Here is a 25,879-nt window from a genome sequence, read left to right on the forward strand (position 1 = left end):
AGGTGGTGTGCGACGCTAGTGACACGGCCATTGGGAGAGTTCTAGGCCAAAGGGTGGATAAGAAGCTCCATGTCATCTTTATGTCAAAAACCCTTAATGGAGCTTAAAGGAACTACACAACAACAGAAAAGGAATTCTTGGCAATTGTGCATGCTTTTGAAAAGTTTTGTTGTTACTTGTTGGGTTCTAAGACCATTGTCTTTACGAATCATGCGGCTCTTAAATACCTTTTTGCTAAAAAGGAATCCAAGCCTAGGTAGATCCTCGAGCTTCAAACTTTTGATATAGAGATTAGAGATAAAAAAAAGGAGCGGAAAATGTTTTGGCGGACCATCTTTCTCGCCTTGAAGATTCCCAAATCCATGATGATGGTTTTCCAATTGAGGATAGGATGCTTGATGACTCTTTGTGTGCCATTGATGTGAAAGAGCTTCCATGGTTTGCCGATTTGGTAAATTACCTTGCATGTGGGGAGTTTCCACCTTCATTCTCCAAGAATCAAAGAAAGAAGCTCAAGATAGAGGCTAGGCACTATTTATAGGATGATCTCATCTTGTACAAATGAGGAGTTGATGGCTTGCTAAGACGTTGTGTTCCAAATGAGGAGGTGCCAAATGTTTTGAACAAGTGCCACTCGGATCCTAGTGGTGGTCATATGGGTGTTTCTAAAACCGTTATTAAGATTTTTCAAAGTGGTTTATGGTGGCCTCATCTCTTCAAGGATACATGGGGCTTTGTTAAGTCATGTGATCGATGTCAACGAACCGGGAACATTTCAAAGCGCAATGAGATGCCTCAACAACCTATCCTTGAGTTGGAAGTATTTCATGTGTGGGGAATTGATTTCATGGGATCGTTTCCTTCTTCTTTTGGGAACCAATACATTCTTGTGGCGGTGGATTATGAGTCGAAATGTGTTGACGCCATTGCCTCCCCAACAAATGACTACAAGGTGGTGATGAAATTGTTCAAAAAGATCATTTTCCCAAGATTCGGTGTTCCCAAGGCGGTGATTAGTGACAATGGCTCACATTTTGTGCACAATGCCTTTCGAAAGATGTCGAAAAAGCATGGGGTTCATTTAAGTTTTGGTCTTCCTTATCATCCTCAAACAAGTGGACAAGTTAAGGTGTCCAATTGCCAAATCAAGTTAATTCTTGAGAAAACGGTTGCTAGAAATAGGAAAGATTGGGCGTACAAGCTTGATGATGCCTTATGGGCATATCGAACGGATTTTAAGACTCCTATCGGCACCACTCCATATCGTCTTGTCTATGGCAAATCATGCCATCTTCCGGTGGAACTTGAGCACCGTGCTCTTTGGGCGATCAAGAAAATCAATTTTGATTTAGCAAGTGCGGGAGAGCAAAGGTGGCTAGATCTTAATGAGTTAGTGAAGCTTAGGCTTGATGCATATGATTGTGCTAGCGCTTACAAGGCGCGTTCTAAGAAAGCTCATGACAAGCTTATCGAGAAAAAGGAGTTTTGTGTTGGTGACAAGGTCCTCCTCCACAATTCCAAGATGAAGTTGTTCCCCGGAAAACTCGTGTCTAGATGGAGTGGTCCTTTCTTGGTGCAAGGTGTTTTTCCTAATGGTGTTGTGGAAATTCCTTCGTTGGATTCATTATCTCCTTTCAAAGTAAATGGTCATCGGCTCAAGAAGTATTTCGATGGATTTTTTGTTGGCCTTATTCACAAAATGACTCTTTATGATCCGCCTTGAGAAAGGGTGGAGAACGTCAAGCTAATGACGTTAAACAAGCGCTTCTTGGGAGGCAACCCGACTTTCTAACCTTCTTTCCATTTTTCTTTTGATTTTATCTTTCTTCTTGATGTTTATGGACTAACTAATTTTCTTTGTTTGTTATGATTTTAGGTAGTTTTAATATGGTGGAGGTTAGTTTGCCAACAATCTTGGTAACAAATTTTGAAGATGAAGTGTTTTTGTGCTTATTAAAAGTTTTGAGTAAGAATTGAACTTTAGTGGGTGCAAGTTAGTGGGTTCGTGAAAAATGGATGTTGAACCCATTGACAAGGGGTTTAGAAACTGCATGTGTTCGTGTTTATCACCATCATAGTTGTTGTGCGCACCGGTGTGCGCACGAAAATTGCAAGAGGCATAAGCAACCTCGAGTTACGCAGCCATTCGCGAAGCCTGCGCGGGCGCGTAGGGGGCTGGCGGGGACGCGCATCCTTTTGGCGCGGGCGCGCTGGTCTGCTTTGTGCTCCCCTTAAACGCACCGCCTCTCTTTTCTCTTTCTCTCTTCATTCATTTTACTTCATTTTTCATTGTAATACTCAAGCAATTTCCCTATTTTTGCCTTTATATTTCATCAATTGATCATCATTGTTCATTTTCCTTGGTTGATAATCACTTCAAATCCCAAATTTTTTGCTTTTTAATTGATTTTCTCTCTCCAAAGGTTGGGAATTTGGGTATTATTGATTGGGGTTTTGGAACTTGCAAGTTTGGGAATAGTTAGTAGTCGTGCTTTCTAATCCATTTCATTTGATTTAACCACTCATCCAAGGTATGAATTCTCTATTTCATTTGATTTTCATGATAAATTTCTCACCTTGTATTGTTTTGTTGGATTTGAATGTCATGGTGTATGCTCTAATGGTGTCTCTACTTTCCCTATTTCATGTCCCTAAATTTTGTATTAATGATGATTATTAATGTATATATGAACTGGTGATGCTATGGTTTTGCTTGATTGAACTACAATTTTGTTACCACCATTGTTGGTCTTCATCCTTGAAATGGTCATAGATGCTTGTAAGAATGTTGTTGCTCACTCCTTATTCTCAAATGGTTTATGAATCCTTACTTATATTGTCCTTTGAATGTGCTTCCACACTTGTTATGTGTCAATTTATTCATTTAATTTCAATGATTGGTTGTGGATTCATTCATTTTGGTTATGCACTTTGTTGTGAGCACCATATCTTTCATGCTTTTGAACTATTGTCTTATCTTGTTTGTGTAGATGGCTCCGCTCCGACGTCCTAAACGAGCCCGCGGCTCTTGTTCCCGTGAGGTGGTGCCACCCCCTCCAAATGTGAGTGAAACTTACGGAATAGAGTTTGCCAAGAGCGAGCATTGGGAGAACTTTATCCGACTCTCTTCCGGAAACTCCTATCAACAAGGTTTTATGATCGATCAACAACTACAATAATGACCACTCCATCCCGCTTTCTTACCTCAATGAGATATTCAAATTCCCCGTACCTTTGGAAGTATCCGAGTATATTTACCCGACCTTTGAGGAATTGCAAAATAATCATGGGTATAACGAGGGTCGTTGGTGGAGGCATATATCAGTCGAAGGGACATATTAACCTCAATATTCCAAAGCGGCTTCAATCATTCATCCGGCCTTAAGGTATTTCAATAGGTTACTTACCTATGCTTTCTTCTCGAAGGAATCCCTCGATGCCATCTCTAGGGAAGAGTTAAGTTGGTTATGGTTGGCGGATCAACCATTTGAAGAAATTGGGGTCATTGACTTTGGGATTCAATTTCTTGATCGATTTGTCGATATTTGTGATGGTGTCTTTCTTTCTAGAAGCATCCAATTGGGAGGTTTGATCACCATCATTGCTCTTTCTCTCAACAAGAAGTATGAAAAGATGATCTTGTCTCTTGAGCCCATCCGGGACCACTGAGAGAAGTTTTCATCCTATTTCCTCAACACTTATGCTTTGATCAACCAAAAGTTCTTGTAGCGAAATTCTAAAGAGGATTTGTTCATTTGGAAAGTTTCAAGGACTGTCGATTAGTGCCCGATCCCTTATCTGGAGGCCACCGCTCGGTGCTTGGACACCCCTCTCCCTTGGCAGCCCAACAAATGGCCTATCGACCCTTCTCTCAAGAGGACTCCTCCGCCCAACCTTCGCATCAACCCGCTTGCTCCCGTTCGTACTCTCTCTCATGATTTGCCCCCGATATCTCGGGGAGGTACTCCTATGATCTCTTCTTCTTCTTCTTCTTCTACTTATCAATGTGATTTGCCTAGTTTGCATGCAAAAATTGATTCTATTGCCAATGTGTTGAATGCTAACCCTTTGGGAAATGACTTTGTTCTTGGTTATGACTATCATGCTAGGAAAATTTATGACTTGCATGTAAGGACAGGAGAGATTGAGCCAAATTTGAATTACCCCTACCTCCCGGTCCAACAAGGACCAGTACCCCAATGGGTCCCTTACGATCCGGACCAAGGGCCGTCTTTGTGTTACCCTTATTGGGAGGGGCCCAATGTGCCTCCCCAATGCAATTAGAGGGACTACCCCGGCCTCCTATGATTATAAGAGGCCCGGGGGTTGTGATTTTACCTATGACCCGGCTAACCCTAACCTCTTCCCTAATCCCAAAACCTTTGGTCGATGGGGGCTATCGGGTGAGCCAACTCTTGATGATTGGTCTCACTATTTTGCTATAGATAAGGCTCGGAGGGAGATTAGGTTGAGAGGTAAAGGGCCGATGGTGGTAGATGATGTTGTTCGTCAAGTCTTTTTTGAGGTCGGTGAGGGGAGTACCCATTCTACCCCTTACTGTAGCGTCGAGTGATACCATATTAGCTACCCTCCCTTTTATTCTTGCTTTGCTTTGATGTTGTTCTTTTGCCTGCTTGTTGCTAGGAATTTAGCTTTGGGGGGAGGGGGGGTAGCTCACTTTAGGGTTGGGGGAGTATTTTTATGATTTGTTGTGCTGCTTTGGTCTCCCCTTTGCTTCTATGGTTCACTACGATTTTTTCTTTGAGTTTCTATCCCATTTCTGATGCTGATTTATGATGATGATTTCTGTCTTATGATGATCTTTCCTGATGATGATGATATGATATTGGTTTGTTGTTGATCGTTGATTTCCTGCTGATTGATTGATGTTCTGGTTGGATGAGCTTTTTCCCTGCCATTTCATTTTGTTTCTCTAATTCTATGATCATTTCTGTCTCAGCATAGTTGTATCGTGTTTTTGCGTGGAAGTTACTGACAATTTTTTTTCTTTGTATATAGTATTTTTATTTCTCACTTGGGCGTATTATCCTTGCTTTTGCTTTTGGAGCATCGTGACGGTTTATGCTTTTTCTTATTTCACTACATTAGCATTGCTTGGAGTACTTGGTGAGATCTTTCTATTTCTTCTCTTCCCTTTTTCTTTCTTGTTTTCTTAGTTTAGGTTTAGTCTAAGAAAAGTTGATTGTTCGAGGATGCTTGCCTTGTAACACCATTGAGTGTTTGGGGTCATTGGCGATGTTTCCGAATGACCGCTTGTATGTCGATTGGGTTTTACATGTCTTGCATGCAGTCTTTCGCATTTCTTTCTCTTTTCCCTTTCATTTTCTTTCTCTTATTTTTCCTTTTTGTTTTCTATTTTTAATCAAAATGAAAAAGACAAAAAGATTTTGAGGCTTTGTTTTCATCTTTTTAGTTGTTTTGCTTTTGCATCTGGACATAATACCATCCGAACTTTTGCTTTTGAATGAATAATTTCCTATGCCGTATCGGTGTGCATGTTTTGAGAGTATCTTTGGTTGATTCTAGGATAGGGTATGCTAAGGTAGTGGTTTAGACCTTTTGGGACCTTGTAGCCGAATTCCATTGGTTTATGGTAAGAAGGAGTTGCTCCCTTTAGTGGATTTGAAGCTAATAGTGAGTTTTTGCTACAACCGTGTGAGGTTTTAATTCTTCTTGCTTTTAAAATTTCTTGATTGAGTGGCACATGGATCCTTGACTATTGCTTGCCTTATCTAGAATTTGACTCTCATCTTCCGAGATCGCAACCGAGCCATTTAGGAAGGACAAAGGCATCTTTTCGGGGTGGTAATATTTACTTTCTAGGATAGTTTTCTTTTCTTTATTTTGGGTTTACATTTGCCTTCTTGCTAACCATTTGAGCCATATACCTTTCTTTTCAAGCCACATCTTTAGCTTTTGAGCCTTTTGTTTCATTCTTGTTCCCATCTTTGGTTTTTTTGAAGCATTTGGTTTTTATTGTTGGAGTATTTGATGGTTGAGATTGATTGTTTTGTTCTTTTATTGTAAGCAAGTTTGTGTTGTAAATATCTTGTGAATAAAAGGCAATTTCCAAGTTGATAAAAGACGTCCATAGTTAAAAGAGGCGAGGACATTGTAATAAAGTGAAAAAATTGAAAAAAAAAATGAAAAAATTGAGTAAAAGCAAAGCAAATTCAAACGCTTTGGAAAAAGTGAATAAATTGTGAAAAATGAAAAAGTTTAAAAATATTTTGATGTAGTGTTTTTCTCCCTATTTTAAGCATTGAGGACAATGCTTCATTTTAGCTTGGGGGGAAGCGTTCTTATGCTCTTTGTATATATGATTGTGATTTTGGCTTTGAATAAGCTTGGGGGTGTTGGTGTTTTTGTTTGGTGATTACTTGGTTTTGGTGTTGAGATTTGGCCAATCTTTGCTTCACAATTTAGGTACACAACCAAATTTCAAATTTTAGCCTACCTTTACCCTTCTCACCCTTACATTACAACCCTTCTCAAGACCATTTGACCTTTGTGGTTGAATCATAAGTCGGTGGAGGGAGGTATGAGTCAATCCTATGGAGCGATATGCATAGTCAAGATGTCGAGTAGCCCTAAAATCTCTTCTTTTTCGGTTCCTTCAAGGAATCATTGAGATGCTCACTAGAGGTGGATTTAAAACTAGTTGGGAGAACGTGGTAAGATTGTTTGGGATGAAGGTGAATTGTGTCTCATTAGCTCACTATTCTTAGCATATCTTATGTTTCAATCAGAATTGGATATCTTGGAACGTGCATACCCTTATTGTATAGAAAGTTGTTTATTCACTTGCATTTGATCATTTGTAAAAGTCCATTTCAAAAGCTATTTGTTTGAATTTTTCCTTTTCGATTTTACTTTCTTTTCAATGATTTGCCTCATTTTTACCTTCAAGAGTTATGGGCCAAACTCTTTGGATACCCTTACGAGACCTCACTCGTCCTCATTGGCGACTTTTGGGTTAAAAGGCCTTGTTATAGCTAAAAACAACCGTGATTCCTACGAAAGTGAGTTTTAGTGTACAATCTTATCTTTTTCTTCCCCTTTTTCTTGCTTGAATAAATTTTTCATCCTATTTCTACTTGCTTTTGTTTTGCTCGAGGACGAGCAAAAGTCTACCTTGGGGGAATTTGATGAGTGTCATTTATGGCACTCATTTAGCCTCTTTTAGGATGATTTTCAATCGTTTTTGTAGCTCTTTTATCCCTTTTTCTTTAGTTTTATATGACTTTTTCCCTAGTTTGTGCTTTCTTCTTTGTTCTTCCCATTTTCTTGCATTTCTTAGGTTTATTTTGCTTTTTCTCTTTTATTTGTTTGCTTTTCTTTGATTTCAGGAGATTGGTGATGTCTAAAGAGCTAAATGACCTTTTCTCGGGATTTGCAAGGCTTAAGATGCAAGCCGATCCCTCCCTTTGAAGCTCAAATGTAAAGGAGTGTAAAAACCAAGTCTTCAAGGCCACGCTCTCAAGCTGCGTGGGCATTAAAATCAGTGTTGAACCCACCGTGAAAACCTTTGGAAACTGCCACCCCCAACATACATCAAGTAGAGCACACGGAAGCATCAACCGACGCACGAGGAGGTACCCTGCTCCTAGGCACGGGCGCGCAGAGCAGTGGCGCGGCCGCGCAAGAGAGAGGAGCGGCCGCGCAACCCTTCTCCCCCTGTTCCGTATCCATTTCATTGCGGCCGTGCATGTAGAGGAGAGGGCACGCCTATTGGGGTTCGTTTTACTATATATAGAATTTCTTCATTTTTAGAGGAAAGGGAACTCCTCCTTTGTTAGTTTTACTATATATATAATTTCTTCATTTCTAGAGAGAGAATTAGATTAGAATTTGAATTAGATTTCATTTTTAGAGAGTGAAGCTCAATTTGGGGAAACTTTTGTTGTTAGATTCTAGAGAGAGAAACTTGGTGATTTTGATGAATGCTACTTTCAATCTTCTTCCTCTTTGATTTTGATCAAAGTTTTGTAAGAATTCTTTACACTTTAATGCAATTTTAGATTTTGATTCTTAATATTTGATTGAATTACTTGTTGTTTGTTTGATTTGATTTTTGATAGCTTGAGTATATTTTAAATACAATGTTGATGATGAAATTGGTGATTAGTTTAGTTTTGTTATTCAATTTTGCAATGTGTAGTGAGTAGGTTGCTTATTAGGGATATGGTGAAGTATGTATGAGTGATAATTCATGGCTAATTGGGGGATTTTGATTGATCAACTTTGTGATTAAATTGGTTGGTGAAATTTATGCATGTGTTTGATGTCTTGAGGAGTGATCAACCTTAACTATCAAGCTAGATTGCATAATAGTTTTCATTGATACAAAAAATTGATTTGGAAGCTATTATTATCAATTGATCTTGTTTTGCAAATTTCCTTTGAAGTCATTTGTAGAGACATCTAGCTTGACCCTAGGAAATATCCCTTTAAGTGATTTTGATTGCATCTGCTTCTTTCCCTCACATTGTTCGATTGGTTGAATTCTTGCCCAATTAGTATGATTGTCGTGAGTGCATGTGGATCCTAATTCCCTAGCATCCTTAATATCGTTCTTGTATTCATTTAATAGCACTGTTTAGTTTATTTGGACCAACCCTTACCTAGACTTTGGGATAACTTAACTTGAGACTTTAGCTTATACCTCATTCCCTCGGGTTCGACCCAGACTTACCCCTATACTTCGGGTTGGATTTGCTTATAAATTAGGTTTTTATCAGGGGATACTTAGAACTCAACGACCTAGGTTTTCCTCGCGTCACCGGCTAACTTTCCCCCTCACCCTACTTTTCCATATTTCCTTCTCCACACCCTCTAAGTATTTTCACATTCCTCCTAACTTCTGATCATTCACCACATTCCCACTCTCCCCCATTTTATTCTCACTCACTTTCTCAGCCCCTCAATATAATTTTTCCCCTCATTATAAGCCATTAGATTACTTCCTTCCTTCCCTGCTCCCTCTATTTCATCTCCTCCCTCATTTGCACTCCCTACATGTTACTACTCTTTTCTATATTACATGTGTTAAATTTCGTAGTTACCTCATCCATTTCCTTTCCTCCATCTTCTTATCCACCTTCTTCTATTCTTTTGGGTGAGTAATGAACAACTTTCTAGCACAAGAATGAATGGTGGTTGTGTTCTTGTCTAGAATCAAGAGGTTTATAATTATTCTGCTTCCACGGAGAGGCTTTAAGCCACTCCCCAAACATGTTCTCTTGCTCTTCAGTTGTAGTAATTTTCTCACAGTCTTTCAAACCATGTCTAAATTTGCCACAATGAGCTCAAAATGCTATCAATTCCAAACAATTTTGAAAAAAATAACAACCCGCTCCATCAATTATATCAACATAAAGTTAGAGTGATCTAAGCTACAATTTACTGATGAGTGGCATTTATGCCACGATTAAGGGCTCATTTTAACGGTTATTTTCCCATATTTGTAGCTTGTTTGTACCCTCTTTCTTATCTTTAGTTCTTCTTTCCTAGTTTTTACTTCCTTTGTCTATTTTCTACCTTAGTTTCCTCGTTTGTGTTTTATAGGAACCGTGGTCTTGAAAAGGAGAAGGTTTTAGCTAAAGGGAGCTAAGGGAAGCAAAATCAAGAGGAGCAAAGGGAAGGAGAGGAAGCAAGGGAAGTAAGTTCAATAGGAGGTGTGGTCGAACCTCTCAGAGGTTCGGTCGAACCAAGGTGTGGTCAAAATTTTCAAAAGTTTGACCGAACCTCCAATGTGCAAATGAGGCAGTTTCAAACCAGTGTTCAGCATTTTTGCAGGAGGGGTTGAACCCCAAAAGTTCGACCACACCAAAAGCAAGGAGGTTCGGTCAAACCTACCCAGGGTCCGACCGAACCTACCCAGAGTCCAACCGAACTTACCCAGCGTTCGGTCGGACCATTTTCCGATTATAACCGACTTTGTACGAACTATTAAAGTCCCTCTTTAAAACGTTTATGAGAGTTAGATTAGCTTAGCTTAGAGTTCGTTTGGCATTGTTGTGGTTTTCTGTTTTTTGGTTTTTTGTTTTTTATAAGTATATGATATATGTCCCATAATGAATCAAAAATTATTTAAACTTATTAAAATCATGATAATTTTGAAAACTGACAACAGAAAAGTGGAAACACTTTTTTCTTGTTTCCTGTTTTTGGTTTTTGGTTTTAAAAAAAAAAACAGGAAACTGAAAACCAAAAATGATGCAAAACAAGCCCTTAATTTTCTAATTTTTAGCTTAATCTAAAGAGAAAAACATCCTTACTTTTGGCATTTTAGAGAGAGAAAGTGTGGATTCCTCTATTGTTGAGCTTGGATTTTGAAGAACAAGCTTAATCAACCTCTTTGTAGAACTTCAACTACAATGAATGAGCATTTCCTTACTCTTTTATCTTTATTTTGCTATTTGACTTTGTTTTAGATTGCTTTTGCCTTGTTAAGTACTCATTAATCATGTCTTTGCTTGTTAATTTCATGATTGACTTGTTAATTGCTATGGATAGTGAGTAGTTCTTTAGCTAAGGGTGTGGGGATGATGTAGTTGGAATTGTTCATCCTTTTGGTTCGGAATTCAAGTTGATTGTAATTAAAGTCTTTACTTGCTTGTTGTGCTTCGATCTTCTTACAAAGTGCACGTTGTTAGTTGATTGAGGGTGAATTTATGCTAAATGAAGCGATAGTTGACTTAGTTAAGTTCATTTGTATCGATTGTTACTTGATTGCACCTCCCAATATATGGTTCTAATGTGATAACATAGAGGCTATATTAGGAGAAGCCAATTGACCCCTACAGGCGGCTAGATTGGATCCTTTATATCGATATTCAAGCATGTTTAGTTCATGATTAATTTGTTTCCATGTTATTGTATGTTCAAGTAAAGCCTACATCTACCCATTTCCCTTAGTGTTCTCTTTATATTGTCTCTAGTTCATTTCACTCTTAGCTTTAATCTCTTAGATAATTTCGTTCTCTTTCCCGAGGTAGCTTAATTGATTAGTAGTGATCGTGGTGTTTAGCTCCTCCCTGGGGTTCGACCCCCTTTCTTGCCTTATACTCGTATTAGGTTTGTTTAGGTTGTGTAAATTTTATTTGATCTAGGGATAGGCATTTGACGACGTGTTTATTCTCTTGTCATTTACATAACTAGACTCATCAATGGTCTTAATGTTAGATGTTAACATAATTAATCAATGGCATGAATCAAGTATAGGTGTGTAGCATGGAAATAATAACTTACATATATGATCCAAACAAGTCTATTTTTAGCTAGTCCACTTTAAACTTTAATAAGGTCAGCAATATGACCTAATAAAAGACCCGAATATCCAAGACTCGAAGGGCTCTTTGAAAATTGCTCTGTAAGCCTCTCATCCTCCCCTTCTCTTGATGGGATTAGCTATAAGGAGTAAATAAGGGTGTTTACTTCAATTTTGTTGTTGCCCCTCAGCCACACCGTCCTTTCCTTATTTTCTTCTCCTTTCTCATGGAAGGGGATGGATCTATAAGAATTTTGAAAATTTAGCAAGATTTTTTAGATCTTGCTTTTGACCTTCCTGTTTGTCGTTCTATAATCTTGTCATCGGATTAAGGTTGATGTTGTCATCAGAGCACTCATTGCCTTTCTGCCGCCGCCTTGTGGACGCTGCCATGAATGGAGTTCAATTTCCAGCAATTGAAGTGTTGAAGGGTTTTATGTTATTGGAAGTCAATCTTTTGGTTATTTTGATCCACCTCTTCAGACCTAGTTTCTCAAAGAAGCTAAGCTTTGGTTTAGCTTCCTTTGTAAGCTTATTACGTGTTGTATTAGTTTATGATTTAGCTTCCTTTAGTTGGACTATTTGCTTGTAATTTTACTTTTGTATTTATTAATTTTTTTTAGCAGTAGTTTGTTTTATTTTTCTTTTCATCTATTAGTACTTTTTGTGATAGGGAGACTTTTAGATTTTAATATCCTTTTTTGTGATAGGAGGATTATTAAGCTGTGTATCTAACCTTTGAAAAAAAAATGATCTAATAGAAGAGTAAACCAAACTAAATACTTTATTTATACATCAATACTTAAAAACCAAAATATCCAAGATATGTTTATGTCATGCAAATATTAAAATAACATACCCCCCTTGAAACTATATATCCTTAAGTAGCATGACACCCATACGGGCAATGTGCCCATGAAATACTTTGGGTGGTAAACCCTTAGTAAGCGAATCCACAATCATGGAGTTTATGCTAATATGCTCTAAAGATAATTGTTTACTCCCTATTCACAGCTCTAAACTTAACATCAATATATGCTTTGATTCTTGTTAAGCTCTTATTATTATTATTGAGATACAATACTGCTGACCTGTTGTCACATAGCAATTTGAGCAGTCTATCAATACCAGTCACTATGTGTAGACTTATATGTGATAAAATTCCTAAACCATAATGCATGATTAGATGCCTTATAACAAGCTATGAATTCTGCTTCCATGATGGAAGTAACTTAGCTGTAAGAGTCTATTTAACAGTTTTCTAAGAGACAACTCCTCCAGATATGACATATTAAGATGTAGCCATATGTGGATTTCAGACTATCTTGACTTCCACAAAAGTTAAAATCAATGTACCCAATGATCTCAAGCTAATCCGACAATCAGTACATGAGCATGTATTCCTTTTATCTCCTTAAATACCGCATTACCCTTTAGAGTGTTTTCCAATATGATTAAGCCTTAGATTGCTTGGATATCTGCCCCAACATCCCAACAATATCAAGCCCTAGATTGCTTGGATTTTTGCCTAATATCTAGATGGGTACAAACTTAAGCTTACATAAGGCTCCCGTACTGTTGACACACAAGGGATTCTCTTCATTAAGGAGAAATCCTTTGGGAATTGAGTGATGGTCTCCCTTAACTACAAGGGTATCACCTGTTAAAATCTTGCTTGTCAAATCTTTTCAAAACTTCTTGGATATAGCTCTTTTGTGACAACCCAAGAGTGCCTAGATGACGACCTCGATGAATATGTATTCCTAATACAAAAAGGTGTCGCTAGATCTTTCATCTCAAAATGATTTTATACAGATTTCTTGGTTTCGTGCAAGAAGCCATTATAAATGCTAGCAAGTAATATGCCATCAACATATAAACCAGGAAAATATGCTTACTTCCATTATTGAACTTATGGTGTACATAATCATCAACTTTGTTTGTCTCAATACCATAAGACATAACAACTTGATGAAATTTAAAATACCATTGATGAGAAGCTTATTTGAGTTCATAGATGGATTTTTGTAATTTGCAAACCATTTTCTTTGAATCTCTTGAAACAAAGTTTTTATACTATTGTATATAGATGGTTTCCTCCACATCACCTTTGAGAAATGTTATCATGATATCCATCTGATGTCACTCCATATTATAATATGCTACAAGTGCCATCATCATCCTAAAGAAATCTTTAGAAGAAACTAGTGAGTAAGGTAAGTCTCCTTATAATCAATGCCTTCCTTTTAAGCATAGCCATTAGCGATAAGACGAGCCTTATGCAACCTTATTACATACATTGCCATTTGAATCCCTTTTTCTCTTAAAGATCCATTTACAAATAATGGGTTTCACTTCTTCAAGCAATAAAACAAGGTTCGATCCCAAACCTTATTATCCATCATGGACTTAAGCTCCTCATACATAGCATTAATCCACTTTTGAGAGTTACGTCTTCCCCATTTACAAATAATGGGTTTCACTTCTTCAAGCAATAAAACAAGGTTCGATCCCAAACCTTATTATCCATCATGGACTTAAGCTCCTCATACATAGCATTAATCCACTCTTGAGAGTTACGTCTTCCAATGGCTTGGTGAATGGTAACTGGATCATCATCCACCATTCCATCACCCAACTCTTGTTCTTGAATTAGTGCAACAAATTCTTCACTAATTTCTTTGTTATTCTCCTGTTCTTTGAGAAAAACAATATAGTCATGTGAAATTGCACTTCTTCTTTCTCTAGCTAGTTGATCTCCTTAATGACACTTGTTCTTCAAGTTGCTGAGTTTTAAAACTATATAGGGTAATTATTATGAGTTACTGGAGTTGTTTCTTCAACTGCGTTAGGAATGAATGTCTGATCTTAGTTGATAACAGCCGAAGAAAGAGAAACTTTCATAATGTTCCTCTTCAAAGATTAGCTTCTTAACCTTAGCTTTCCCTCTAAAATCTACAACCTTTAAAAGGTCTTGCATTTCCCATCCCAAAATTGATCTAGGTGTGGGATCATATACTTATACCCTTTAGACTTTTCAAGGTACCTAAAAAGTATCAACTAATAGTTCTAAAGTCAACTCGGCTAGACAACCCCAAATGTGCAAATGCCTACTCATACTAAGTTTCTTGCCGGTCCATAATTCATAAGGGATTTTAGAAGCTGCCTTAGTTAGTATTACTCTATTGAGAATATAAGTTGTGGTCTTAGCCTTTCCCCAGAGGAATCTAGTAAGGTGGAGTGACTAACCATACTCTTTAACATCTCTTTAAATGTCTTATTGCGCCTCTCTATACTACTACACCATTCATGTTATTAGGCTATCCCGACGACATGGTGTATTGAGGAATAATAAATTGAGAAAATGGCCCTAGATGTTGTTCACCGTACCAAATCAGTCATTTTTTCCTTTGATTCACCACCATAGTCATACCTAACGTTCTTAATTATTTTCTCAAGTGATTTTCAAATTCAGATTTATAAGATTTGAACAAGTCCAGTGCTTGGGATTTCTCATGAATTATTTATATGTAGCCACAACTAGAATGATCGTTGATGAGTGTCATTTCTGACACTATTTTATATATATGTTCCTTAGATTTTAGATAAGTTCCTTTAGCATTTTAGTGTTTTTATTTAGGTTTCTGATATTTTGTGGCTTGTTTCTCATTTGTGTGTTTTTATAGGTTATTGAGTGGTTTTAGAAGGTAAAAAGATCAACCAAATGAAGGTATCAATGCGGAGTGCAACTGGAAGTTCCAACCGAGGAACTTGAGAAACTGACGGAGATGAAAACAGCTTGCTGGGCACGTTTTGTTCGTCTAGGTTCATTAAATCCACGAATTTGGGAAATCTTGGGGAATAATTCACAAGATCTACAGCTGTTGGAAAAGATAAATATGAATGAAAAGAAGATCTTATCAGTTGGTTAAGATATGGAAGAGATATATTTTTCACAATTTTACCTAATTACTTTCCTTATCTTTGAAAGATTCCCAATTATCTCTTAGCCTATTTAAAGCCATGACATTATAGAGAAAGAGGAAGCCAGACACTAAAGAAGAGACGAGAGAGAAGGGAGGCTTCACTCCAAAACCCTTCTAGGGTTAGGAGTCGTTGGTCACTCTTCGTGATACATTGCAGCGAAGGAATTCGGAGTTGCCTAAGAGGAACTCAGATCTGAATCTGAGAAACTTGATGGGTTCTTGTTTCATTTTCTTTTCTTATCTTTGTATTATGAGTCCTTAGCTTGTTATGCTCAGTAACTATTAGTTTGAAGCCATGTATTAAGTATTTGAGACGAGTATTGTTGGTTTTAATGGTTAATGCTTTAGAGTATTCTTGAATTATTGTTTTGTTCATACGAATGATGATTTCTTATAAGTAGGTGTACAACTATTTGTTTGGGTCTGATTTCTTTTGCTAATTAATACTACTAAGTCCGTAATTGCTTGGGAACATTAATCGAGTAGCAAACAATTGTAGAGGAGGACGTTCCACTCTATTAATTGAAAAGTAATTCTTGATCGAGGCCAAATCACGTAAGTTCCGGAGTGTTGTGGTTGTCTTGGCCTGATGTTTTCCTAGTTCTTAATGCTGTCATCAGGTTAAATTCCTTGCTCGTAGTATAGGGGTTATCTGTTGGTTAGGGTTAGTGAAAGTCATACGGGATCTAACCATTACTAAGGGAAAATAGAGGAACTTGTTCCATAAGTCAAGCTATTCTAAAGGGTTAAGTATTATGTCTGTGATTATACATTTGCATGGTGGATTTCTATATATAGTTGCTGAGTATCTCAAGTTCCTTATCTGTTCTTGCTGTTATTAGTTTAAGTTCCTAGTTGTTAGTTGATCTTTATCCTTAAACACCCCCCCAATCATTTACTTCGTTGTTTTGAGTCTTTGTTAAGTGTCTTGGATCTTATTCTTAGTTATTTGCAAGCACATTCTTCGTGGGATCAACCCCTACTTCCGCTAATTACAAGTTAGTAGGCTTAGGGTAATTATTATTAATTTATGTGCGTTTCGACACCGCATCAAATTTTGGCACCGTTGCCGGGGAATGTGATTATTTTGCTATCTAATTTAAGAATTTGATCATTTTTGTTTATTTTTTTTAGGATACAGTAACATGGATTCGTTGTTAGAAGAAGAACAGGAACTCCTTGAGAAGGCGAGAAACATTAATTCCCAAATCAATGAAGATGAAGATGATGAGGAAACTTCAGAGGCTGGTTATATGGTTATGTCCAATGTCTTTGCAAGACTTACAGAGATCCAACGCCTTAAAGAAGTGGAAGAAAATAAGGGCAGATTTGTTAAAGTTCCTTTGGAAACTACTGATAATTTATATGCAGGAACTCAACGCTGTTCTGACTTATATGGAGGAACTTATGGTTTACATGGAGTGAATTATTATGATTATGATTCAACCATTGCATTTTCTTATGAGTATCCTTCATCTGCTTTTATTTATGATTTTCCACCAAGTTTCTCCTCTAATTTTGATTCTTCATACATATATGACCCCATGCATGATCAAGTTTCTAATTCTTCCTTAGCCAATCTTGTGGAACAATTTGGAAGGGATACTAATGCGCGCTTAGATTCCTTAGAAAATATGATTGGACAATTAGCTAATCTTGTATGTGACCTAGGAACCGATAATTTTGATGATGCAACCTTGAATCCTAATAACCCTAGTGGGAACACGCTAAGTGTGGGGGAAAAGGAAGAGGAACTTATTGAGGTTGAGTCACTTAACTATGAGGAAGTTATGGAAACGGAAATTAAAGTCAGTAATTTTGTAATGCATGATTCTTTTGTTGACCAATCTTATGAGGAACTTGATGATTCGAATGGAAATTATGATATTAATTGTTCCTTGTTTAATGGCAAGTCATTTGATTTATTTGAGGATGAAGTTTCTGTGCCTATTATTCAATTTTCTTCTATACCTATGATTCCATGTACGATTAAGTCTAGTTTTTCATATAAGCATGTTGTTCCTTTAGTTGAGTCTAATGTTGTTTCGTGTGTCCCTTACTTTTCTTTTTGTGAAAAGAAGGATGAGTGGATTAGCATGGAACCTTTTTTATGATAAAAATGAATGGAATGAGAAGTTACATGCTATATATGATGTGGATTACATACCTCGTGTGAAAATGAATATTTTGCAGGATTGTAATCTGAAGTTCCATTGGCCACTTACATCTAAAGAGATGGCCTTAGCTGAAGCTGCTTATCAAAGTGCTGGAGTTTGTCTGGAACTTGCTGGACGGTCAAGCCTATGACTTAAAATAAGGGCGCTGCTTGGGAGGCAACCCAAGGATGTTTCTTTTCCCTATCTTTTTATTGCTTTTTAGTCGTTTAATAAATTATGCTTTCTTATTTTTGTTTCTTTATCGCATGCCAAGTTCCTACATTGAGGACAATGTAGAGTTTAAGTGTGGGGGAGAGGAAAATGATAAGAGCATATGTGTTACTAGGGGTTACCACCTCTAAACTTCTTGGAAAGACTAACTCTTGGGAAAGACAATAAATTCTAATCTAATAGTTTTTATTAAACTGACATTTTTGAAGTTATGCACAAAAGATTTCCGTCTCTAACAATTATGACAAATAAAGTGTTTTTGAAATTTGACTTGTAAGCAATTTGGAACACTACTTTGTTGGCTTAAGATGTGGTGATGTTGGGAAGGACCTTTGCTAATTTAATACACCTAATTAGTATTTGGTGTTTTCTATGGTGACTTTTCACTGCTCTTGGTTACTGGAGAATTACTTGACTTTCTTAAGAAACGAGGGAAAAATGGTTCAAACGAAAAAAAAATTGAAAAGTGGATTAGTAATCCAAAATGTGAGGAAATTGAACCATTATAAAAGAAGAAAAAGAGAGAAATTTTATCGGTTCCTGAGATAAAGGAACTAAGGAAAAGCAAATTAAAAAGCCTCAAAAGCACTGGCAAAAAGCAAAGTATCGAGTACTCCTTTGAGATCAATGGGTGGCAAGTGCAATGACATATGAAAGGAACGATCCATGTACTTAGGTAAGTGCCTTTTGTACGAGAAAGCATCAAGGAATCAACTGAAAGACAATAATGGTCCAACTTGACTAACCTGATTCTATGGGCCAATACACTTGCACTAGAGCACCTAGATTGCTTATGAGTTAATTGTGTTATGATTTTGAAATTGCTAGAGTATGGGAGGAATTTGTATGCATAGCTTGCTAATCTAACAAGTAACTTTGTGTTCGTTGTATAAATCTGACTAATCTAACAAAAGTTATGTTTTAATTTATTGTGGAGTACTTATGAGTCCATGTCAAGTAAAAGAGGTTTGGTGGTATATAGATTTATTTTCTGCGTCTATGAACATTAGAAGTATTTTTGACAATTATAAGAAGTTGTAGGGAATGGACCACAAATGTCCGTATGTATTAGTTCTTAGACATCAAGCTCGTTTGGCTCTTAATTTTCTTTTATCTATTTGTTTCCCTTTAATGCAATTTTTGCATACATCAAAAACTGAATAGTCAAGGGAATCAAGATTTTCATCTGACACAAGTCTCCAAATTCTTTGTTTAAAAAATGTCATAAACATTTGTGCCATAGTGATAAGGAATTCTCATTTGCTAATTTTTCTTTTTGTACTACAATTACTAACTTGCAAATTTTCATTAGATGAAGCAATAGTATCTAACAAATATAGGTTATATTATTCAAATAAAGGGCCAAAACCAACCAATTTTGAATTATGAAAAAGAGTAATTTTATTGTTTCCAAAAGAGCAAAGGTAATCCAGATTAGTCCAAATAATATCCAATCTTTAATGGCAACCTAAAAGGTGCATATAGTTTCAACTTCAATTGTCTTGTCATCACCCACATAATTGTATCTTTCACCATCACTCAATTTCGACAATTCAGACAACCCTGCATAGACACACTTATGTGAGTAGTAGCACCAAAATCTAGCCACAAAGATTGAGAGAAATATACTACTGAACGTACTACTTAGCCATGATTGAGAGAGGAAGGTGGGAAAGCTGAATCGTAATATTTTTTTTTTGTTAAAACTTGAAAATTATTGATAGAAATGAAGGGAGAAAGATGGAAAGTTTTATACTACCTCCGTTAAATGTTATGTGCAAATTTAGAATATTTTATATTTCACAAATAATACCCCAAAGTTGCACATAACAATTAACGTAGGTAGTATTATTTATGGGAATTGTAAATTGCTGGGAGTAATTATGGAGCAGATGAATTGAATTTAGAGGGATAATTTGGAAGGAATTTTTAAATGGCTTATTTAGTGAGCAATTAAAAGACAAATAAAAGGTTTTTTTTGGTTAAAGAATTGGGCTTCAGCCATCAAATATATATGGACCCTTAAAATTTTGGGGCTTTGTGTTAAAGGTTTGTTTGCACATGCTCTAAGTTGACCTTGGCTTGGATTACCAGTGAAGCCTTCAACCTAAATGTTCAGATCACATATTATTAAAAAATTCAATAAGGTCATTGTATCCATACATATTATAATTATACCAACTAATGAGTAGTTCGGGCATTGCCCCAGTTTGCCCTGGTTGTAGACATGCAATAGGTAATTTTTAAAAAAGGTTTTTCAAAATTGAAATTGTCATTATTAAACCAAAATTGAGTTATTCTTAGAAGGTTTTTTTTTTTTTTTAATTGAACCTTGTGGTTTGCACGTATATAATTTTCTTTACATTTTCATAACATAGTTGATATTTGTCTTAGATGGTTAAATAGCCAATTTAATTATAAGAGGTTGAGGGTTCAACTCTCCTTATCCATGAATACGGTTTAAATTCGATTTTAATGTTGTTCTCATATATCAAGTCTATTTTTTACCGCTCTACATCACTACCCGAGTTTGGACCAAACCAAAACCAACATAGTTTGCCAGTTTAGTACTCTAATGGTCTCCTAGACCCACACAATTCAGGCCCTTACGGTAACCGAACGTTTTCTCCATCACTCTCTTTTCAATGCAATTGCATTTAACATGCCGATTGCCGAAACTCCCAAAATAGTTAATTTTTTTTAATACTACTACCATGTAACTAGCTGATGTCAAACTCACCTAAAAATTCAACACCCACTACTCAATAAGATTTCATTTGGGGTTCCTCAGTTTTGTCTTCAATAGTAGAGCTACTGAAAAACAAGGCGTAAAAACGAGTGAAATAAAAATTAAGTATGTTGAAGAGTTTAGCAATTGCAGGAATATCATTGTTATCAATGCAAAATATTATAATTGAAGCCGAAGATTATGAATTTGGGACTTTTGAATGGTTTTTGTATGCGGGTATCTCATGTTTTCTTGTAATATTTGCTGGGATTATGTCTGGTCTTACTCTTGGTTTGATGTCTCTTGGCCTTGTTGAGCTTGAAATTCTTCAGAGAAGTGGTTCTTTGACTGAGAAGAAACAAGCAGGTTAATTTTCTGGGCTTATAATATTTTCTGTTTGGTATTTTTGGCATAATTTTTATATATTGGAGGTCAAATCAGCAAATGAATTGTGGGTTTATCTGGGTTTGTGTCGATTAATTTATTCTTTTGATTGTTATTGAACATTATGAAATTGTGGGTTTATTTGGGTTTGTTTTAATTAACTAAATTTATATAGTTTTATTCTCACATTATGAATTTATATTAGTTTTGAAATTTAAGGATTGATTATAAAGGGTCAATTTATAATTTTGGGGGCTTGTTTTGATTACTATTATTTGACTGACATAAGTGAAAATTTCACATTTTTTCTGGTTACTATCAAGAAAGCTCAATATGTTATGGTCAAATGCAAATTTTGGTGTTGATTTTGAATGTTGTTTCACTTGAGACTGATTATGAATTTCTGTATATTAAAATGTCTTAATTGTAATGTTAGTATTCTATGTTGGTTGTCTAGAGTTGATACTGATCATGTTTACATGCAAGTAATCATTATATGACATTGTTATATGCTTAACTGTTTACTTACTTACTTTGGATGATTTGAAGTGATCGGGTTCGAATTAAGTAGATATATATATTATATAGTTGCTTCTGAAAATCTGTAATTTCTGCCAATAGTAGTGGTCATTATTAGTTTTTCTGTGAGATTGTAGTCAATTCTTTCCATTTTGGATATATTTTTGGATGGATTATTAATTATTAGTGATTTAGTACATGTTTTAAAGTGGTGTTATGGACTTATGTTAATGGCTTGGCGTTGGCATATGAATATGTTGATTAATTGAAGCTAATGATCCAATGTAACATCAAAAATTTATAATGATACTCGATTATAAAGTCAAGACTATGGTTTCATTGTATTATTTTTTATCTGATTTCAGTTATTGTTACCAACATTGTAGCTGTTAGCATCTTTACTTGCATTTCATAGATGTGATGGGATATACAAAGTAGCTTCTTGATTTTTGTAAAATATTGAATGTTCTGCCGCTGATCTTGGTAATTATATTTTGATATCCATTTTATCTTTCCCTACATTCCAGCTGTTATTCTACCAGTTGTCCAGAAGCAGCATCAACTTCTTGTGACCTTGCTTTTATGTAATGCTTGTGCGATGGAAGTAAGTGAATACTAGCAACTTTCCTTGGAGTCATATTGCGGACTTTACATTGTTCTGCTCTTGTATATGTTTCATTGCAGGCACTGCCTATTTACTTGGATAAGATTTTCCATCCTTTTGTAGCTGTTGTGCTGTCTGTTACCTTTGTTCTAGCTTTTGGAGAGGTCTGTCATTTTCACATTTTTCCCCTTTTATCAACTGACTTATTGTTTTTACATATTTTTCTGTTGCAGTACTAATCATTCTCCATGTTTTGATGTGTCAGGTTATTCCGCAAGCCATTTGCACAAAATATGGACTTGCTGTTGGTGCAAATTTCATTTGGCTTGTGCGTGTACTTATGATAATTTGCTATCCCATAGCTTATCCTATTTCAAAGGTAAAATTAAGTATTTTTAGGAAAATTGTTTCTAATAAAACCACTTTACCCGGTTTTCTTAACACAATTTCACGTTTAAGTGAGAATAATCCTAATTTTGAGGGTTGATATATAGGTTCCCTAATGTTAAAACAAGCAACTCTAGTATACATTCTTCTCAAACGATTTCTATTGTGGTCAAAAAGCCTATCAAAAGATGGAACATCTTTCTAGGAACATTGTTGTATTGAATATTAAAAGAAAAGGATGTAAAATGTTCCTTTGTACGATTTCTGAGAAGTGAATCATAATTAAATAGACACTACAGAAATTTTCAGTAATGTCATTAACATTAGTTGCGTATGGTGATGTGACAGGTCCTGGATGCATTGCTTGGACATCATACTGCACTATTTAGACGAGCTCAATTAAAAGCCCTTGTCTCTATACATAGTATGGAGGTATAAATGATATATTATTTTTAACAAGGAATAAAGGATTCTTATGAATGGTTTGCCTGCAAAACACTGTTGTTATGTCTAACGTCCTGCTTTCTCCCTTTATCTTATTTAGGAGGGTAAGGGTGGAGAACTTACACATGATGAGACAACAATAATCAGTGGAGCACTGGATTTAACAGAGAAGGTATTGTTAGTACCCAAAGGAATATCATGGCTTCTATGATTTCATATTTGCACAACTTCTTAATAATTCTCATACTCCACTGCTTTGACTGCATATAATTTTCTACAGACAGCTGAAGAGGCGATGACACCCATAGAATCAACATTTTCCTTGGATGTAAATGCCAAGCTTGATTGGTTAGTTCATTACTAAAATTAACTAATATCTTAATCATCAACATTTTGTTTGGAAAATTTCTTCTGGTTTGTATCTGAAGATCAAGGGATACACATCTTTTTGTTGTCTGTTTTTCAGGGGATAGTTAATGTTTAGTTTTCTTGGAAAAGTCCTAAAGAAGAATTGATGCTTATAATCAATTTTGTTTAAAGTCTTAAAATGATCAAATGAAAGATAATTATTCAAAAATGTTTTCTTATTTGTTACAACACAGGGAAGCTATGGGGAAAATACTTGCACGTGGACACAGTCGTGTTCCTGTATATACTGGGAACCCAAGAAATGTTATTGGATTGTTGCTGGTGGGTGAGAAAACTCCAATTAAAACTCCTGCAAGAAAAAATTTGCATATAAGAAGTAATTCATATTTGTAAACCTTGCTTTTCTTTTCTTACATTCATGGTCGTCTAGGTAAAGAGCCTACTTACAGTACGACCTGAAACAGAAACTCCAGTCAGTGCTGTTTCTATTCGCAGAATTCCTCGGTGAGCACACGGCATGTTTCATTACTTTTTCTGAGTTTTTGGGTTTCATGCTAGTGATTGTCAAACTTTAAATATTTCAGGGTTCCGGGAGACATGCCACTGTATGATATCCTAAATGAATTTCAAAAGGGAAGCAGCCATATGGCTGCTGTGGTGAAGGTAAAAAGAAAATGCAAAGAGCAAGTCAGCAACAAAGAATGCTTTGAAACAAAAAGTGCAGGCACAGTGATTCCTGAATTATCAGCCCCTTTGCTTCCTAAAGCTGACCGAAAATCGGATAGTGTTGTTCTTGATATCGGTCAGTATCCAAAGGCAGGAAAGAAGAATAATCAAACTGCTAGCCAAAATGATGATACGTCTTATGGCTCTCTTGATTATTCTGAAGATGCTGAAGATGGTGATGTAATTGGCATTATTACCCTGGAAGATGTCTTTGAGGAACTTTTACAGGTAGGGAGGCTTGACTTATCATGTTGAAGTATGGTTTTATGAACCTTTAACCTTATTATTACGTTCCGTTTTTGAAGTCGGTCCATTACAATTCTATTTTTTTTTTCTTTTTTTTTTTTTTTTTTTTTATTTGGTTTCACCTTCCATTTCTAGTAAGTTTGAGGATTAAGAATTGGATGTCCATAATTGTTTCCATCATTTAGTTAACAACATAAAAGACATTTTTAGTTTTCATTCTAAGCCAGATTTATCAAATTGCACTATTGCTTGTGCAGGAAGAGATTGTTGATGAGACAGATGTGTATATTGATGTACATAAAAGGTAAAAATCATACAGCTATGTTGAATAATGTTTGTTATTTCATTATTACTGAGATATTATGTTACCTACAGAATACGAGTGGCGGCGGCGGCAGCAGCTTCATCTGCTGTAAGAACTCCGTCAGGTCGTAAGCTAATCGGTCAAAAGGTGGTGAGTGACAGTTTCTTAGTTCGCATTATGATTATATGATGTTTGTGGCTTAATTAAAGGCAATCCTCTCTATGAATGCTAAAGGGAGACTTGAGAAGAATTGAGGTTACTAGAATCCTAGTAATGTTAGGGTCCATCCTCCACACGAAAATTATGTGCTTATTGCATGTGTCATTAAGGTCATTAGTCAGACTACACCAGATTTTTACAGTTTTTTTTTTTTAATTACACACACTTTATCTTTAAGTATTTCTGAATCTAAGTGTTTTGGTTTGTGGTCATTTTGGAAGCTATTTCCAACTTTTTCCAGCTAATAAGGGGATGATGTATTTCCAGCATTCACGTGTAGCATTCCCATTTTAACTTGCTTTTTTTCTGGTTTAAGTTGTTGAGCTCTTGTCTACACTGTGCTTGTGATTAACTACACCTTACTTTTTTTTTTTATTATATTTTAATTCCTGAAATAGCATGTTTGCTGCTTTGAGTTGCAGGCCTTAATTTTTAAAATAAGTGGCTTGATGGTCTTAATTTGCTTACTAAATACCCCTTTTCTGCTAACCTATGCTTAGGGAGAGCAAAACAAGCACGTCCAAGCTGCAAAGAAGTCCGAGCAAAACACCCGCAGCAAATGATACCTAGATAAGTTTCCGCTGAGAGACAAGAGCTAATCTTGCGACCTGTGAATTTTTATTTGTGTATTCCTTGATCCAATCTGTAGCTAATACTTAGTAACACAGTCCCACGAGAATTAGCCTGAACAGAGTAAAGTTGATCTTTTTCTATACTATAGGAGCTAGATGATACTGTGTTTTGAGTTGTGATAGGTTGAACAGTATCTGTTACGTGATATGTCAGTGGCCTTGCAGTCAGACCAATCTGGAGAAGACTGCACTGATAGGTTTTTTTTTTTTTTGAAGGAAACGTACACGGATCTAAAAGACCCCCTATTACACCACACTATACACCATTTACGTCGTGATGTTATTGTTAAGACAACCACTTAGATAGCGAATCTATGTTTTTTTTAACTAAAAAATGGCCAATTAGGTGGATTTGCTGCAGATAATTTGAATTATAGGCCATATATGCATAATAAAATGCATCAGTGATGCTGACTTTTACATTTATTTTACACTACTTAGTTACTTACCAGCTTTTTGTACTGTTTGTACATGATATATTCTAAGAATATTCGTACTGAACTTCTGATGGTCGTGGATTATTGACTTTACATTATCATAATATTTTTTTTTTTAGACATTATCATAATATTATATATCTATCAAAATGCATGCTTTGTGTTTTTTTTTTTTTTTATTAGACAATAACTATTCAAATAAGGAGAACTTTTA

The 25,879-nt window shown here is 36.0% G+C and overlaps 1 protein-coding gene across 1 annotated transcript; it reads left to right on the forward strand.

The window, feature by feature from the left end:
* The first annotated feature begins 20,374 nt into the window (after nt 1-20,374).
* LOC145570468 (DUF21 domain-containing protein At4g14240-like) lies at nt 20,375-25,648 on the forward strand. The gene is made up of 13 exons (XM_081629563.1): nt 20,375-20,760; nt 21,825-21,901; nt 21,982-22,065; nt 22,167-22,280; nt 22,637-22,720; nt 22,833-22,904; nt 23,013-23,080; nt 23,335-23,422; nt 23,532-23,605; nt 23,686-24,055; nt 24,331-24,377; nt 24,449-24,527; nt 25,097-25,648. The coding sequence occupies exons 1-13, from the start codon at nt 20,523-20,525 to the stop codon at nt 25,157-25,159; spliced, it is 1,458 nt and encodes a 485-aa protein (XP_081485689.1). The 5' UTR covers nt 20,375-20,522; the 3' UTR covers nt 25,160-25,648.
* Nucleotides 25,649-25,879: the final 231 nt, after the last annotated feature.

This window comes from Chenopodium album, chromosome 12 (genome assembly GCF_948465745.1).
Source record: "Chenopodium album chromosome 12, dcCheAlbu1.1, whole genome shotgun sequence".
Taxonomy (NCBI): domain Eukaryota; kingdom Viridiplantae; phylum Streptophyta; class Magnoliopsida; order Caryophyllales; family Amaranthaceae; genus Chenopodium; species Chenopodium album.

What these genes read in the sequence shown, in the direction of transcription:
- LOC145570468 (XM_081629563.1), top strand. Translation starts at nt 20,523, where the DNA reads ATGTTGAAGAGTTTAGCAATTGCAGGAATATCATTGTTATCAATGCAA. An exon ending in ATGTTATTGGATTGTTGCTG is followed by an intron (nt 23,423 to 23,531) that starts GTGGGTGAGAAA and finishes ATGGTCGTCTAG; the next exon opens with GTAAAGAGCCTACTTACAGT. An exon ending in AGCTAATCGGTCAAAAGGTG is followed by an intron (nt 24,528 to 25,096) that starts GTGAGTGACAGT and finishes ACCTATGCTTAG; the next exon opens with GGAGAGCAAAACAAGCACGT.